Genomic DNA, 16,562 nt, shown 5'->3' with positions numbered 1-16,562 from the left:
ATAATTACACCATTTCTCCCTTTGCTGTCCTCTCTTTCAAATTCATATCTTTTCTCATTAACTGTTGTATTGCACATGCACACACGTGCACACACACACACTTCTTTCTTTCTAAATAAAACCTGTACATTTTTACTTATATGTATGTTTTCATGGCTGACTATTTGATACTTGATAACCAATTAGCAAAATCTTTTTAAAGACAATTAATTTCTTACCGATATAATTCTTTTTCCCCCCAATAAAATTCTTAACCTTTGTAAGATGAGCCCATAATTCTAGTGCTAGAGGAGTAGAATCAGGATCTCTGCAGTTTGGCAGCTCTGACCAGCCTAACTGAATCAGTGAGCACCAGGTTTGGTGAGAGACCCTGTGTCAAAAAATAAAAGTGGATAGCAACTAAGACACCCAACCTTGACCTCTGTCCTTCATGTTCACAAACACCTGCATACACTTGCACATACACCCACAGATACGCACACACAGAAACAACACACACTCACACATACTATACACACAAACTTATTACAATGTACTGTTATTTAATACTCATATCTCAAACAGTAAGAAAACATTTATCTATTATCTGCATCTCCCACTAAACAATTCACAGCCATCCTATATATCGTTGTCTGCTAGCTGAAAAGTACTTTTAAAAGTATGTACCATGCAATTCTTATATAAAGGAATGTAATCTATCTGACAGAAGCCCAATCATTCTCCACGGGCCTTTTCACTTGTGGCAAGAGCCAAAGGGACAATGTAATTGGTAGGCGTATTTTGTTCTATTCCCTTTTCCTTATTCAGATGATCATTTATCTCACTCTTTATATAAAAGATCTTCCTCTATTTTCTTTCTTTTTCCTATGCTCTTTCCTACTCTTCAAAATTATAAAGAACCAAGGAATCCCTTTCTAAAACACAAGGCTATATAATACCATACACTGAAAACACATCAAATGGTCAAACCTGTCATTTTTCAAAGCAGAAAATAAGACCTTCCTATGTCACATCAACCTCCAAACAGTGCTCATGTAGTAAGTTTCACAAAAAAATTTTATCTAGTCAGTATAGATATTTTTCTATACAATCATAATGACCACTAACTTCATTAGTCACAATTTCTTCCCAAATTGTTTTGCTGTCTAGATAGGAAAAAAATATTTTTTATTTCTAGTCTTCCATATCATCACACATCCACAGAATTCACAGGACAGGAATCTGAATACACACACACACACACACACACACACACACACACACACACACACACACACACACCCCAGTGGATAAAAGCATGCCTTTTGCCTCAGCAAAGGTTATAGAGGCCTGGTGCACAGAACGGACCTAAAAGAATGAAATGTATGCTAATTAGTGCCAGGCATTATTTTCTAAATGTAAGTCCTAGAGAATCTTCTGAGAGGCATTGCTAACTCTCTCTCTCTTTCTCTCTCTCTCTCTCTCTCTCTCTCTCTCTCTCTTCCTCTCTCTCTCTCCCTCTCTCTCTCTCTTCCTCTCTCTCTCTCTACCCCTCTCTCTCTTCCTCTCTCTCTTCCTCTCTCTCTCTCTACCCCTCTCTCTCTTCCTCTCTCTCTCTCTTCCCCTCTCTCTCTCTTCCTCTCTCTCTCTCTTCCTCTCTCTCTCTTCCCCTCTCTCTCTTCCTCTCTCTCTCTCTCTTCCTCTCTCTCTCTCTCTCTCTCTCTCTCTATATATATATATATATATATACACACACACACACACACACAAGGTAAAATGACCAAGGCTCCTATAAAATAATTTTAACACATTATTATTATTATTTATGTATATTGCACATATATTATATGTAATTAAAAACATATAAAAGAAATTAAAAGACCCAGTGGGGTAGAAATGCGTAACGATTTTTCCTTTTTCCTTCAGAGAGTTTCAGCCATTGCTAAAGCTCCAGTTCCCGATCGCGTCCCATGGGACACTTTCACAGGTGCAAGCCACTTTCGTGGTAATAAAACGTTGCTTGCTTTTCTGCTAGGCTGATGTTTGCACTAACATGCAAATGTTCTGGTGAGTGCACATGAGCACAGGGCCACAAGGGCACAGACTGCACCTGCACTTGCTATGCTCTGCACCGTAGCCAGTCAGCTTCCTCTTCACGAATTAAAAAAAAAAAAAAAATCACTAATTCTTACAAGTTTCCATCTGTGAGTACATGTCTTTTGAACCTATGTGATAAGACAGAAGAAAAGCATATCCACTATAAGCCAACACACGCTATCTATCTCAAAGAAAAAGCACCTAGGCAACTGTTTCACTAAAAACTGGACATTTTTCCCCTTGAGAAGCAACTTTACTTGGGAGAAGGACCAAGCAGCGGAGTGTGGTGATGCACATCCATTCCCAGCATCCAGGGCTAAGACAGGAAGACCATGAATTAAAGGATGGCCTGCACTGCACAGTGAGACCCTGTCTCAAAAATAAAATATAAAAAAGGGACAAACCAGTATTTAGATTAAAATGTGGTAGATACATTCCTGAGAATAAACATGACAGCATGTGTTACTGAAGATGGAGCTGGAGTTTTTAAGTGACAACTGCAAATCCAAGAGCTTGATGACTTCCCCAAACCTATTCTTGATGGCATGGGAAATGCTAACCAATGTAATACTTAAAAATTCTGTAAGATGCATCAAAAGCTTGAGAAAAAAATCATTAAACCATTTCAAAACTGATCCATGCATGATATTACATAATCATCCCCGGATAAAGAGCTACACAACCTGCTAGACAGACTAATATTTATTAACAAAACAGTGGAGGAGGATGCAGGAAGACAGAAATAAGTACAGAGATGCAGGCAACAGAGGAAAAAAGTACAAAGATAAATATGTATGAAAATGTCATGATGAATCTCAGTATTTTGTATACTAAAATTAAAACAATTTAAAGATGAACCCATTGTAGGAATAGTTCATCTTAGTGATTTAGATTCATTAGTCAACCTTTAAGAAACTATCTCATGTCTACAGTCATCTCTTATCACCTCTTTAATGGCCTGGAACTCAAGAGATCTGCTGGCATCTGCCTCCTCGGTTCTTGTCAACTTTTACCACCAGAGAATGCTGACAGTTGCCTGATGAGGCTATCAGAATACTCCTCCTCCCTTTCAAGCTGCAGGTCAGATTTTTTTTCCTACCAACAAAATGCTATCACAATAAAACTGAACATAAAAATAGATGTAAGAATCCAAGTACTACCTATTAAACTAGATGTTAAAAGATTTGAAAAACAAAGAAAATCATGTTGTTCTGCTCATTTTATTTGATTTTGGAAAAACTATTTTAAATTTAAAATGGTATCAACATTAACAAAGTGGTTACATGGCTGCCATCATAATACTTGGTAGGCCAAGCAGGAGAATCCCAAGGAGCCAGCACAGACTATGTAGGATGATGTCATTATACAACAAAGCAGGTCGAACCTATCATTGGATGAGAAGAAAAGGTAGGCGGGGAAAAGTCTAAGACAGCGGAGGAGGAGAAAGCGGGAGATTCGAGAGGAGGCAACATGGAAGCAGATGCGGATATTTCTCTCAGCGCATCTCTAGATGGATAAGGTTGTTATGATTATTTCTAAGGGTTTCTATGGGTCAATTTATCTTATCCAGGTGGGCAGTTTATATCTTTGTCAACTGGTTGTAAGCTTATTGTGTAGAGGGATTGTAGATTAAGAATTTAACATATAAATCTGTTTGATAAGTTAATGACTGTGGAGTCATATTTTTACCAGGCCCATGGAACTGAGATGTGTGGGTACCAGGCTTGGGAAATAACCGCTTAGGGGATTGTGCTTCGGCACTGGAGCTGCTACTTGAGAACACGGTGGGAGGAGCAGTAACAATAGAACCATTTTTATATTTACCACAACAAGACTACAAATTGAAATTTAAATATTTATTGTCTATTCCTACCAAATTAATATATATTAATATTTACAACTTTCTTAGTTTCAAGTTCTAAAACAATAATCTCACACACACACACACACACACACACACACACACACCCAACCAACCAACAAATAACTAAAACAGTACAAAACTAGAGCTGCACAAAAACAAGTATATCATTAGTTTAATATCAACATAACTTCTGATCAAGGCCTAAAACTTCCCTAGAAATAATTTGAACAATAAATGTCTCACTTCAAAGGTACATTAATTAGTTCAGCTACTGTGGAAGAAATACATGTAATAGCAGGTGTATTTTTTTTTTTTTTTTTTTTTTTTGGAAGCAGGGTGTCATGTAGCCCAGGATGGCCCTGAATTGGATGTATAGCTGAGGTGCCTTTGATAGCCTCCCCATCTGTACTTCCACAGTGTTGGGGTTACAGGCAAGGACCACCATGTGCAGCCTAGGTATATTGTTTTGCTAATATTTCTTAAAAGGAGCAAACAAACAGAGCATGCATTCCAAAGCAGAGGTGAGTTATTTAAGGCACTGGCTCATGGCCTTTGTTCCTCTATGGCTATTATTGTCATTGTTACTCTTATTTTATAGGTGACTATAGCTGAGCCTCAACCAAGTGTTTCACCATAGCAGGAGTTTTCAGGCAGGTCAAAGTTTGAGAGATTCATTTTGAAATAGTGCCACCTCAAAACATTCTGATTTTTTCTTCAATGGTAGTCCTGTATATACATCTCTTGCCAAATATAACTTATGGCAAAAAGCTGCTACGTGGATGACATTTATATTTAATTTAAAAGGAAACTAATGATTTCTTTTTTCTTCAGTATAAATGTTGTCTTGCTTGTATTTTCTCTGAGTCTCTTCCCTCCCTGACCCCTTTCTCTCTCCCATGGCCCCACCAAGTGTTCCTGGCTGGCCTACCACTCACCCACACCAACCCCGTCCTTCCTAACTCCCCTTCCAGAAAGAAAAGAAAAAAGCAGCTTTCCCAACCACTAAATCAATTTGACATAGAATACCTAAAAACAGAAGGACAGGGTAGAAGTGGCATTTTGGAAGGGTACAGACGTTCCATTTGTCTGAGTTTTTGTTTCATCCATTTATTTCTTTTTTCTTGAGACAGGGTTTTATGAGGCCCAGACTGGCCTTAAACTTCTGATCCTCCTGTCTCCACCACCTAAGTATTGGGATGACAAATACAAATTACCCGCACTGGATTTATCTATGTCTTGAGAACATAAAATCATTTGATTATAAAATGGTTTAAGTACTAATCTCCAAAACCACTAAACTTGGTATACATTTGTTACACAAATGGTAAGCAGCATCATGTGTTACTTCAACACCCTCAAAGAGCAGTCAGAAGGCCTAGTTCACTTGCTCATTGAGACAAACTAACAGAGTAGAAAGCACCAGTCTCTTATAAGATTTCAATACGGAGACACTCAGTAGGTTGTCAACGGTTTACAGAACATCCCTGATGCCATATATGGCACACACGGTCTGTTTTCAAAGTTGTGACTAGTCATAAATCTTTTCACAGCAGTAGGTTTTTCTACAAAAACTATATAAGATGTTTAATGTATAAAAACTGACACATAAGTCATTACATACATAGTCTAATAGAAAAATATTCTTTTAAAATATTTAAAATTTAAAAACCCAAGTACCTTCTATTCATAGGAAAATAATCCTTTTATTCTCCCAAAATCAGACTTTATTACTACTGTCAGAAAATACTATTGTTTAGCTTCCTTAGGTCATTTTTAAAACAAGTTAAAACTTTTTTATGTTTTAAAAGCCATTTATTTCTAGTATATGGTTAAATATGTAGATAGTATGTAAGTTATTTGGCAAAAACTACTCTGAATCTTTGGTCTTTAAAGCTAAAATACAATTTTAAAAGCCACCAAATGCAATTTAACTACCTGAAAACTCAGCTTCTAGAAATTACCATTCATTGTAAAAAAAAAAAAAAAAAAAAAAAAAAAAAAAAAAAAAAAAAAAAAAAAAAACCGAGGCAGCCTTCTCTACATTTAATGCTTTTACATAAATACTTTGATCCCACTCTTTCCAAAAAGAAATCATAACATCCTGAATATGTAAATAGTTGCAAACCAAATATTAGTGGCAAATATTTTTGATGGCTGATGAAAGACTGCTGAGTACTGAACAAGGACAGAAAACCATCTAGCACACACATGAATCTGTACAAAATGGGAACTATCATCACAGTAACAGGAATGAGGAGCTCTTAGGAAAGCTAAGGCACGGAGAACTTCACACATCAGAGGCGCTCATTTTTTAATAACCTTCTTAAAATGAAAGACCTATATTCTCTATTTAAATTGTCTATTTCGAAAATGCTTTCCATATAATGTTAGTACATCATGATTTCTAAATCTTGTAATACTACCTTAGTTTAATTTTCCACACAAAATGGGAGGTTTAGAATTTCTGTTTACAATCACACTCCCCTTACATAGTCTCAAAGGTCTGCAATTTGGGAGATACTAGAAAGTACAAACACATACCATCTCAGTGTTAGAAGTTATTTGAAGATTGACAGGGAGCTCTGAAGACATAGCTGCCAGTAATATCTGCCAAGTGTGGATGTAAGCCGAGAAGGAAGGAAGACAGGAACATATATATTCCATTACAGTTCCCTAAGTTCATGCATGTCTCTGTGTACAGACACGGACGCTGATGTGGGCTACCGGATGAAAATAATCAGAGCTGCCTCTGTCTGAAAATAGATCAGTCTAGCTTGTCATTATCAAAGCAGAAGAGGAGAACTGAGGTATTCCCCGACAGAAGATCTTGGTAATATCTGTTAAAGTAACACCTACAAGGCAGGTAGTGTGATTAGCAAATGTCCCCACCGCATGAGATGGTGGAGGTGGATGACAGGACGTCTGCAGACCCACACGTCGGTCTCCATCCTTCTCCTCCCCCGCCCGCTCCCCACTCCTTTGCTTCACTCACGTATAAAACGTATAGCACTGTCCATCACATTCGAAGCTGAGCTGTCCACTGGGTAGGTTTTTAAGGATCATTTTCCTAGTGCGTTAAATGGAATCTAACGCCCTCGGACAGCCTGGGCTTGAATGCCATTGCTGCCAGCCCTCGAGGCTCACCTCAAGCTTGTGGTTGATCTGGGACACAGTCTGGGCTTTGTGGCAAAGCTGCGCAAAGCAGGAGCTAAGGCTGGTCATCTTCTGACGCCCCTCGTAAGTGATGTCTGCCTGGTCCGGATCGATCTCGCCCAGAAGCAGATCCACATCCACGAAGGCCTTGTCGAACTCCTTCTCCAGCACCTCAAGCCACCGAAACATGGATACCCCACCGGGGGAGACCCCCACAGGGCAGGAGGCGCCCCCTGGGCCACCGCCGGCTCCCGCCGGGCATGGGCCGCCCGCCGACATGGCGCCGTCCAGGGCCTCGCCGACTGCTGCTCACCTTGGCCGCCCGCCCCGCGCGAGGGGAACTGCTAGCACCGCGGCGCCCCTCGCGCGCGAGCACACACGCCCCGCCGGTCCCTTCCCTTCCCTCGCGCCGCCAACGCCGGCAGCGCAGCTCCAGAGCAGCAAAGGTAGCGCGGCTGAGGCAGCGACGGCGACACACGGAAGACCCGCCCGCAAGGCGGCCCGCCCCCGCCGCGCATGCGTAGCGGAGCCCAGAGCGGCCGCAGCCCGGAGGGAGAAAGTGGGCGGGGTCGTGTGAGAGCTTGGCCAATGAAAAGCCTCCGCCTCCGCAAGCCCATCTGCGGCCATTTTGACCACTGGCAAAACCCTGCGAAGCGGACGGGTGAGGTGGCCACTTGCAAGTTGGGAAGACCGAAGGAAGGGAAGGGAAAGGTTCCACGTCGCAGAGGGGACTGGCTTCCTCCAGTTTGGCTTCACAGTAGGCGGAAACCGGTCCACAGACGTCTGGGAAAGTTGCTGCTGGGGCTTCAAGGGACTCGGGTGGGAGCGGGGAGGGCCGTGTGTGCATGCGCAATAGCCACGTTTTCCCTTCGGATTTCCAGCTCATAAGGCGGGATGGGTGTGGACACTGGCTGTTCTTGGTACACCGGACGGTGCATTCCAGCTAGAAACTGCCCGAAACTGCGCCTGGAAGCTGCTGAAGCTGACCAAGTTTTGTTGAATCAATGGTTTCTTCTTGTATGGTTGACAAGCCTGCGTTCAAGGCCTACACTGTTATCACATACTAGCTGCCCCACCTCAGTGGTATTATCTTGCTTGGGAACTTGGGTTTCCAAAGTTTATTTCACTTGGCAATTAAGGTAAAGTGAAAGTGTTAATACTTGGCGCACAGCACTTATCTTACTACATCACAGATCATATATTTCTAAAGCAACCACTTAGAATGTTGTGATCCTTTTATAAACCAGTATAGTGCCCATTCCCCTGTTATTGTCATACGTTCATAAACATTGAAAACATATCCCGGTTGAGGCACCGAAGACATAAAATCTAATGAAACGACCCTAATCCAAACTGAGCTGGTAAGCGAGTGAGGCTCTCGACTTTTAATATTAGCGTTGAGTGCATGTGGGAGAATTAGCAAGAGCTTTCTTTGTATCCTGCCTCTCATCTCTTCCACTTTCCCAGCTCCGCCCCTGTCTAATCCAAGAGTACACAGTCCGTAAGGGAAAGGAGAGGCCAGACTAATTAGAGTAGGCAGGTGGAAATTGTGCTTCCTGTCTCGCCTACAGGAGTATTTGGAAAATTAGTCCAAAATCTTTTAGAAGTTGTTCTTGGGACAGACCTTTCTATTAAGTCATCACTCAAAATCTGCATGGTACTGTGTGTCTCTCATCAAAACAATACCAATAAGAATTAAGAAACAACAGATTTAGTTTGCATTCTGGTTACACCAATGCAAGACTGGTTACCATCAAGCAAAAACTATTATGACTTCAGCAAACTAAGTCAAGTAAAACTAACGATGTAACTCTTCCCTTGAGTTTAGTCAGACACTGTCTCATAGGCTTAGTACACAGTAGTATAAAACATCCTCTTGGAATAGCTGGTTGTATTTGATTTTATATATAAACATGTATATATAATAAAATAGATTATATATATATTTCCTATTATTAGATTACTTAGCAGTTGCCACATCCTGTGTGCTCATTATCTTGATGCTTAGTGATGGCTTTAAATGCACATGGGGTTTCCTAGTAGAGATTTTACCCACTTTGATTTGGGATTTTGCAATTCTGGAAGTCACAACAGAACATGACAGTGGAAAAAGAGGCTCAATGGGTGTTTGGCATAGGGGTGTGTGTGTGTGTTTGCCCTAGATGTATATGTATATGTGTATGTAACACATGCCTGCATGGCTCTCACAAAGGCCAGAACAGAGTACCAGATCCTCCAGAATTAGAGTTATAGGAGCTGTTAGCCGCTCTGTGAGCCCTGGGAACAAAACTCTTCAGCCAATGCTCTTATCTGCTAAGCTCTCTCCAGCTTCCTTCCTACTGCTAGACATGCCAGTCTTATATTTTTGCATACAGTATTTGCAAAAACTTCAGGCCCTTTTCTCTAGTGATACTCCCCACCCACCCCCAGGAGCATGAAATGCATAAATAAATAAACAAAAATTACTATGTTAGAATGGGGACATATTTAAAACAATAACAGTAGCTTTCAATTAAGAATAGCCTATGTATAGAATTATTTCTTTGGTTCTCAGAACACCCTGCAGAAAGTATAATTACTCTTTTATAAATGCACTGTAGACAAATTAAGCATTTCAGTACTGCTACACAGCGAACATTTCAGTGTAGGTCTCTTATTAGTCTTCAGCGCTAGCTATAGGATATAGAAGAACAGGGAATCCACTTCATGTTGCTAGTATGAATATTTGGCAGTTCTGCACTAAAAGCTTCTTGAGAGAGTATTTCCCAGGCGTGTACATATAAAAATATAACAACATGTAAAAATACAATTCCCATTTATTTATCCCACCTTTTAGATAAATCACACAAGTGCAAATTATATTTCTTTTTTCCCTACTCCCCACTCCTGGCTTCCTTCTGTCCTAGGTCCCTCCTTTGCTCCCCTTTGTGGTTGTTCCCCCTCCCCCAAGAGGGACTGAGGAATCCTCTCTTGAGCCCTTCAGCTTGTTGACCTTTTTGAGTTCCGTGGACTGTATCTTGAATATTCTGTACTTTTTTTGTTTTGCTTTTGCTAATATTCACTTACTAGTGAGTACGTACCATAGATGTACTTTTGGGTCTGAATGACCTCACTCAGGATGATATTTGCTTTCTTTCTTTTTTTTCTTACCACTTTATTTTTTTAAAAAAAGAGGGATACATATACAGATTTTTAAAGACATTTTGGCATAACATTATATGAATAATTTTTTCAGTATGTAATTCATTTAGAGGTTTGATAGCATGCATTGAAATCCCACTAGTTACCATAAGCACAAAGTACATGTCAGATAGAATGTAACATGGAAACAGATTTCTTCTTGAGTATAGATTAAGGATAATGATCTGTGAATACCAAAAATTGCCAGAAAGCTATTGTATTAGCTCTTGGATTACTAATGATTTGAAGTCCAGGTATTCCACACTCTGAAAGGATGCTTATGCATTTATTTTTTTCCTAAGAATAACTGAGGTTTTCATTTTTTTTCTTTTTTTCTTTTTTCTTTTTTCTTTTCTTTTTTTTTTTTTTTTTTTGCCTTTCTTGTTCTTGAGCTTCATATAACCTGTGAGTTTTTTCTGGAATATTCAGAACTTTCTGTGGTTAGTATCCAGTTATTAGTGACTGCATATTATGTCTGTTCTTTTGTGACTGGGTTACCTCACTCAGGATGATATTCTCTAGATGCATCCATTTTCTTAGAAATTTCATAAAGTCATTGTTTCTGATAGTTGAGTAGTACTTCATTGTGTAATAAATGTGCCACAATTTTTGTATCCATTCATCTATTGAAAGACATCTGGGTTCTTTCCAGCTTCTGGCTATTATAAATAGGGCTGCTATGAACATTGTAGTGCATGTGTCTTTATTGTATATTGGAGCATCTCTGGGGTATATATCCAGAAGTGGAATAACTGGGTCTTCAGGTAGTCCTATGTCCAATTTTCTGAGGAACCACCAGACTGATTTCCAGAGTAGTTGTACCAGTTTACAACCCCACCAACAGTGGAGGAGTGTTCCTCTTTCTCAGCATCCTCGCCAGTATCTGCTGTCCTCTGAGTTTTTGATCCTAGCCATTCTGACTGGTGTGAGGTGGAATCTCAGGGTTGTTTTGATTTGCATTTCCCTGATGGCTAATGATGTTGAACACTTCCTTAGATGCTTCTCAGCCATTTGTTACTCTTCAATTGAGAATTTTTGTTTAGCTCTGTACCCTATTTTTTAATAGGGGTGTTTGATTCTCTGGTGTCTAGTTTCTTGAGTTCTTTGTATACCTTGGATATTAGGCCTCTATCTGATGTGGGGTTGGTAAAGATCTTTTCCCAATCTGTTGCCTGCTGTTTTGTTTTCTTAACAGTGTCCTTAGCCTTACAGAAACTTTTCAACCTCATTAAGTCCCATTTGTCAATATTTGACCTTAGGGCACGAGCCATTGGTGTTCTGTTCAGGAAAATTTCTCCTGTGCCTATGTGTTCTAAGGTTTTCTCTACTTTCTCTTCTAATACTTTCAGTGTACCTGGTTTAATGTGGAGATCTTTGATCTACTTGCACTTGAGCTTTTTACAAGGAGATAAGAAAGGGTCTATTTTCATTCTTCTGCATGCTGAGTGCCAGTTGAACCAATACTATATGTTCAAGAGGCTGTCTTTTTTCCATGGAATGTTTACAGATCTTTTGTCAAAAATCAAGTGACCATATGTGTGAAGGCTCATTTCTGGATCTTTTATTCTATTCCATTTATTCATGTGCCTATCTCTGTACCAGTACCATGTGGTTTTTAAGATGATTGCCTTCTGGGGTTGTAACTGATACAACCACTCTGGAAATCAGTCTGGTGGTTCCTCAGAAAAATGGACATAGTACTACCTGAAGACCCAGTTATTCCACTTCTGGGCATTTACCCCAGAGATGCTCCAACATACAACAAAGATACATGCACCACAATGTTCATTGCAGCTCTATTTATAATAGCCAGAAGCTGGAAAGAACCCAGATGTCCTTCAGTAGATGAATGAATACAAAAATTGTGGTACATTTACACAATGGAGTACTACTCATCTATCAGAAACAATGGCCTAATGAAATTCTCAAGAAAATGGATGCATCTAGAGAATACCATCCTGAGTGAGATAACCCAGTCACAAAAGAACAGACATAATATGCAGTCACTAGTAATTGGATGCTAACCCCAGAAAGCTCTGAACACCCCAGAAACAACCCACAGACTGTGTGAAGTTCAAGAAAAAAAGAAAAAAAAGAATATATTTTAATTAAAATAGAACTGTATCACATCCTCCTTTCCTTCCTACAGTCCCTCCCAGTTTCTCTCCTATCTCCTCAAATTAATAACCTCTTTTCCTATATTATTGTTACATATATACATATGTGTATGTATATTTACCCACAAATAATTAATTACAACCTTATAAAATGTATTTGTATACTTTTATGCAAAAATGCTTAAAAATCTGTACATTTATCTTTGTTTTTTAAAAAAAGTTTAAAAAAAAAGAAAAAGAAAAGACAATTGCCTTGTAATATAGCTTGAGGTCAGGGGTGGTGATTCCCACAGATGTTTACTTGTTGTTGAGGATGGATTTCGCTATTTTAGTTTTTTTGTTATTCCAGATGAAATTGCACATTGACCTTTCCAACTCTATGAAGAATTGAGTTGGATTTTGATGGGGATTGCATTGAATCTGAGATTCCTTATGGTAGATGGCCATTTTTACAATGTTGATCCTTCCAATCCATGAGCATGGGAGATCTTTCCATCTTCTGAGATCTTCCTTGATTTCCTTCTTTAGAGATTTGAAGTTCTTGTCATACATGTCCTTCACTTGCTTAGTTAGTGTCACACCAAGGTATTTCATATTGTTTGTGACTATTGTAAAGGGTACCTTTTCCCTAATTTCTTTCTCCACATGTTTGTCCTTTGAGTAGAGGAAGACTACTGATTTGTTTGAGTTGATTTTATATCCAGCCACTTTGCTGAACTTGTTTATCAGCTTTAGAAGTTCTCTGGTGGAATTTTTGGGGTCACTTACGTACACTATCAAGTCATCTGCAAATAGTGATATTTTAAATTCTTCCTTTCCAATTTGTGTCCCTTTGATTTCCTTTTGCTGTCTAGCTTCTCCGGCCAGGACTTCCAGTACTATGTTGAATAGGTAGGGGGAGAGTGGGCAGCCTTGTGTGGTCCCTGATTATAGTGGGATTGCTTCAAGTTTCTCACCGTTAAGGTAGATGTTGGCTGTTGGTTTGCTGTATATTGCTTTTATTATGTTTAGGTATGGCCTTGGATTCCTGTTCTTTCCAAGACTTTTAACATGAGGGGTGTTGAATTTTGTCAAATGCTTTCTCAGCATCTAGTGAGATGACGATGTGGTTTTTTTCTATGAGTTTGTTTATATGGTGGATTAGGCTGATGGATTTCTGTATATTAAACCATTCCTGCATCCCAAGGATGAAGCCTACTTTATCATGGTGAATGATCATTTTGATGTGTTTTTGGATTTGGTTTGCAACAATTTTGTTGAGTATTTTTGCATCAATGTTCATAAGTGAGATTGGACTGAAGTTTTCTTTCCTTGTAGGGTCTTTGTGTGGTTCAGGAATGAGTGTTATTGTGGCCTCGAAAAATGAGTTAGGTAGTGTTCCATCTGACTCTATTTTGTGGAATAGTTTGGAGAGTATTGGTATTAGGTTGTCAATAAATGTCTGATAAAATTCTGCAATGAACCCATCTGGACCTGGGCTTTTTTTAGTTGGGAGGCTTTTGATGACTGCTTCTATTTCTTTAGGTGTTATAGGATTATTTAGATGGTTTACTTGGTCCTGATTTAACTTCAGTTTCTGGTATCTGTCTAGAAATTCATCCATTTCCTCCAGATTTTCCAGCTTTGTTGAGTATAGCCTTTTGTAGTAGGATCTGATGATTTCTTAAATTTCTTCAGTTTCAGTTGTTATGACTTCACTTTCCTTTCTGATTTTGTTAATTTGGGTACTCTCTCTTTGCCCTCTATTTAGTCTGGCTAAGGGTTTATCAATCTTATTAATTTTCTCAAAGAACCAGCTCTTGGTTTTGTTGATTCTTTCAATGGTTCTTTTTGTTTCTATTTGGTCAATTTCTGCTCTGAGTTTGATTATTTCTTGCTGTCTACTCTTCTTGGGTGTATCTGCTTCCTTTTGTTCTAGAGCTTTCAACTGTGCTGTCCAGTTGCTAGTGTATGCTCTCTGCACTTCTTTTTGGAAGCACTCAGAGCTAAGAGTTTTCCTTTCAGTACTGATTTCATTGCATCCCATGGGTTTGGATAAGTTGTGTTTTCATTTTCAATAACTTCTAGAAAATTCTTAATTTCTTTCTTTATTTCTTCTTTGACCATGCTATCGTTTAATAGAGCATTGTTCAATTTTTATGTGTGTATGGGCTTTTTGTTGTCTTTGTTGTTATTAAAAACCAGCCTTCCAGTTGCATATGAAGCAGAGAACAGCATTGTCTGGTCTCAGTGAGAGAAGAGGCCTTTGTTCCAGTGAAGGCGTATTTTCCCTGTGTAGGGGAATGCCAAGGCACTGAGGTGGAATGGGTGATTGCGAGAGGGAGCAACTTTATGGAAGCAAGTGGAGGGGAGGGCGAATAGGAGGGGGCACGAAAGGGGGGATAACATTTGAAATGTATATACATAGAATTTTCAATAATATTAAAAAAACCAAACAGCCTTAGTCCATGGTGATCTGATAGGATGCATGGGAGTATTTCAATCTTCTTATATTTATTAAGGCTTGTTTCGTGACTGATTATATGGTCAGTTTTGGAGAAGGTGCCGTGAAGTGCTGAGAAGAAGGTGTATTCTTTTGTTTTAGGATGAAATGATCTGTAGATGTCTATTAATTTCAATTGGTTCATAACCTCTGCTAGTTTCACTGTGTCCTTGTTCAGTTTCTGCTTCCATGATCTGTCCATTAATGAGAGTGGAATGTTGAGGTCTCCCGCTATTATTGTGTGGGGTGCAATGTATTTTTTGAGCTTTAGTAGGGTTTCTTTTATGAATATGGGTGCTCTTGTATTTGGAGCATATATGTTAAGGATTGAGAGTTCATCCAGATAAATTTTTCCTGTAATGAGTAAAAAGTGTTCTTCATTATCTTTTTTGATAACTTTTGGTTGAAAATCTACTTTATTCGATATTAGAATGGCTAGGATGATATTTTCTAGTTTGCTTGCAAAGCTCAGGAAGTCCTTGTTCTTAATAGCTGAGCAGTATTCCATTGTGTAAATGAACCATATTTTCTGTATCCATTCTACTGTCATGAGATATCTGGGTTGTTTCCAGCTTCTGGCTATCACAAATAAGGCCACTGTGAACATAGCAGAACACCGGCTCCTGTGGCATGGTGAGGCATCATTTGGGTATATTCCCAACAGTGGTATTGCTGAGTTGTTAGGTAGATCTATTTCCAATTTTCTGAGAAACCTTCAAATTGATTTCCAGAGTGGTTGTACCAGTTTGCAATCCCACCAGCAATGGAGGAGTGTTCCTCTCTCCACATTCTTACTAATATGTATTGTTTCCTGAGTTTCTGGTCTAGCCATTCTTACTGGTGTAAGGAGTAATCTGGGGGTCATTTTGATTTGCATTTCTCTGATCACTTAGGACTTTGAACATTTCTTTAGGTGCTTCTCAGACATTCGAGATTCTTTTGTTATGAATTTTCTGTTTAGCTCTATACCCCATTTTTTGATTGGAATGTTTGGTTTTTTTGGTGGTTAGGTTCTTGAGTTCTTTACATCTTTTAGATGTTAGCCCTCTTTTGGATATGGGGTTTATGAAGATTTTTTTTTCCAATCTGTAGGTTGTCTAATTGACTATGTCCTTTGCCTTACAAAAGCTTTTCAGTTTCACGAGGTCCCATTTATCAATTCTTGATTTTAGAGCATAAGCCATTGGAGTTTTGTTTAGGGAATTTCCCCCTGTGCCTGTTGCAGTAAATATGTTCCTGAGAAAGAAATAAGAAAAACAACTCCCTTCACAATAGCCACAAATAATATAAAATATCTTGGGGTAACTCTAATTAAACAAGTGAAAGATCTATATGATAATAACTTTAAGCCTTTCAAGAAAGAAATAGAAGATCTCAGAAAATGGAGATATCTTCCATGCTCAGGGACTGGCAGAATTAACAGTAAAAATGGCCATCCTACCAAAGGTAATCTACAGATTCAATGCTATCCTCATCAAAATCACAACACAATTCTTCAAAGACATGGAAAAAGCAATTCTCAAATTCATCTGGAAAGACAAAAAACTCAGAATATCAAAAATAATCCTTAACAATAAAAGAACTGCTGGAGGAATGATGACCCTTGACCTCAAGCTCTGCTACAGAGCAATACTGATAAAAACTGCATGGCATTGGTACAGAGACAGACAGGTTGATCAATGGAATACAA

The 16,562-nt window shown here is 39.0% G+C and overlaps 1 protein-coding gene across 2 annotated transcripts in view; it reads right to left on the bottom strand.

Moving 5' to 3' along the window:
• Positions 1-7,536, bottom strand: part of GOPC (golgi associated PDZ and coiled-coil motif containing) — a 38,662-nt gene extending 31,126 nt beyond the window's left edge. For both annotated transcript variants that reach the window (XM_080938285.1, XM_080938286.1), the window contains exon 1: positions 7,085-7,536. In XM_080938285.1, coding sequence (XP_080794411.1) covers positions 7,085-7,372 — 288 coding nt within the window. In that variant the 5' untranslated portion in view covers positions 7,373-7,536. The remainder of the gene's footprint in view (positions 1-7,084) is intronic.
• Positions 7,537-16,562: the final 9,026 nt, after the last annotated feature.

This window comes from Micromys minutus (assembly GCF_963924665.1).
Source record: "Micromys minutus genome assembly, chromosome: 25".
In the NCBI taxonomy this organism is placed as follows: Eukaryota; Metazoa; Chordata; class Mammalia; order Rodentia; family Muridae; genus Micromys; species Micromys minutus.
This window is presented reverse-complemented; position numbering and strand designations above follow the sequence as displayed.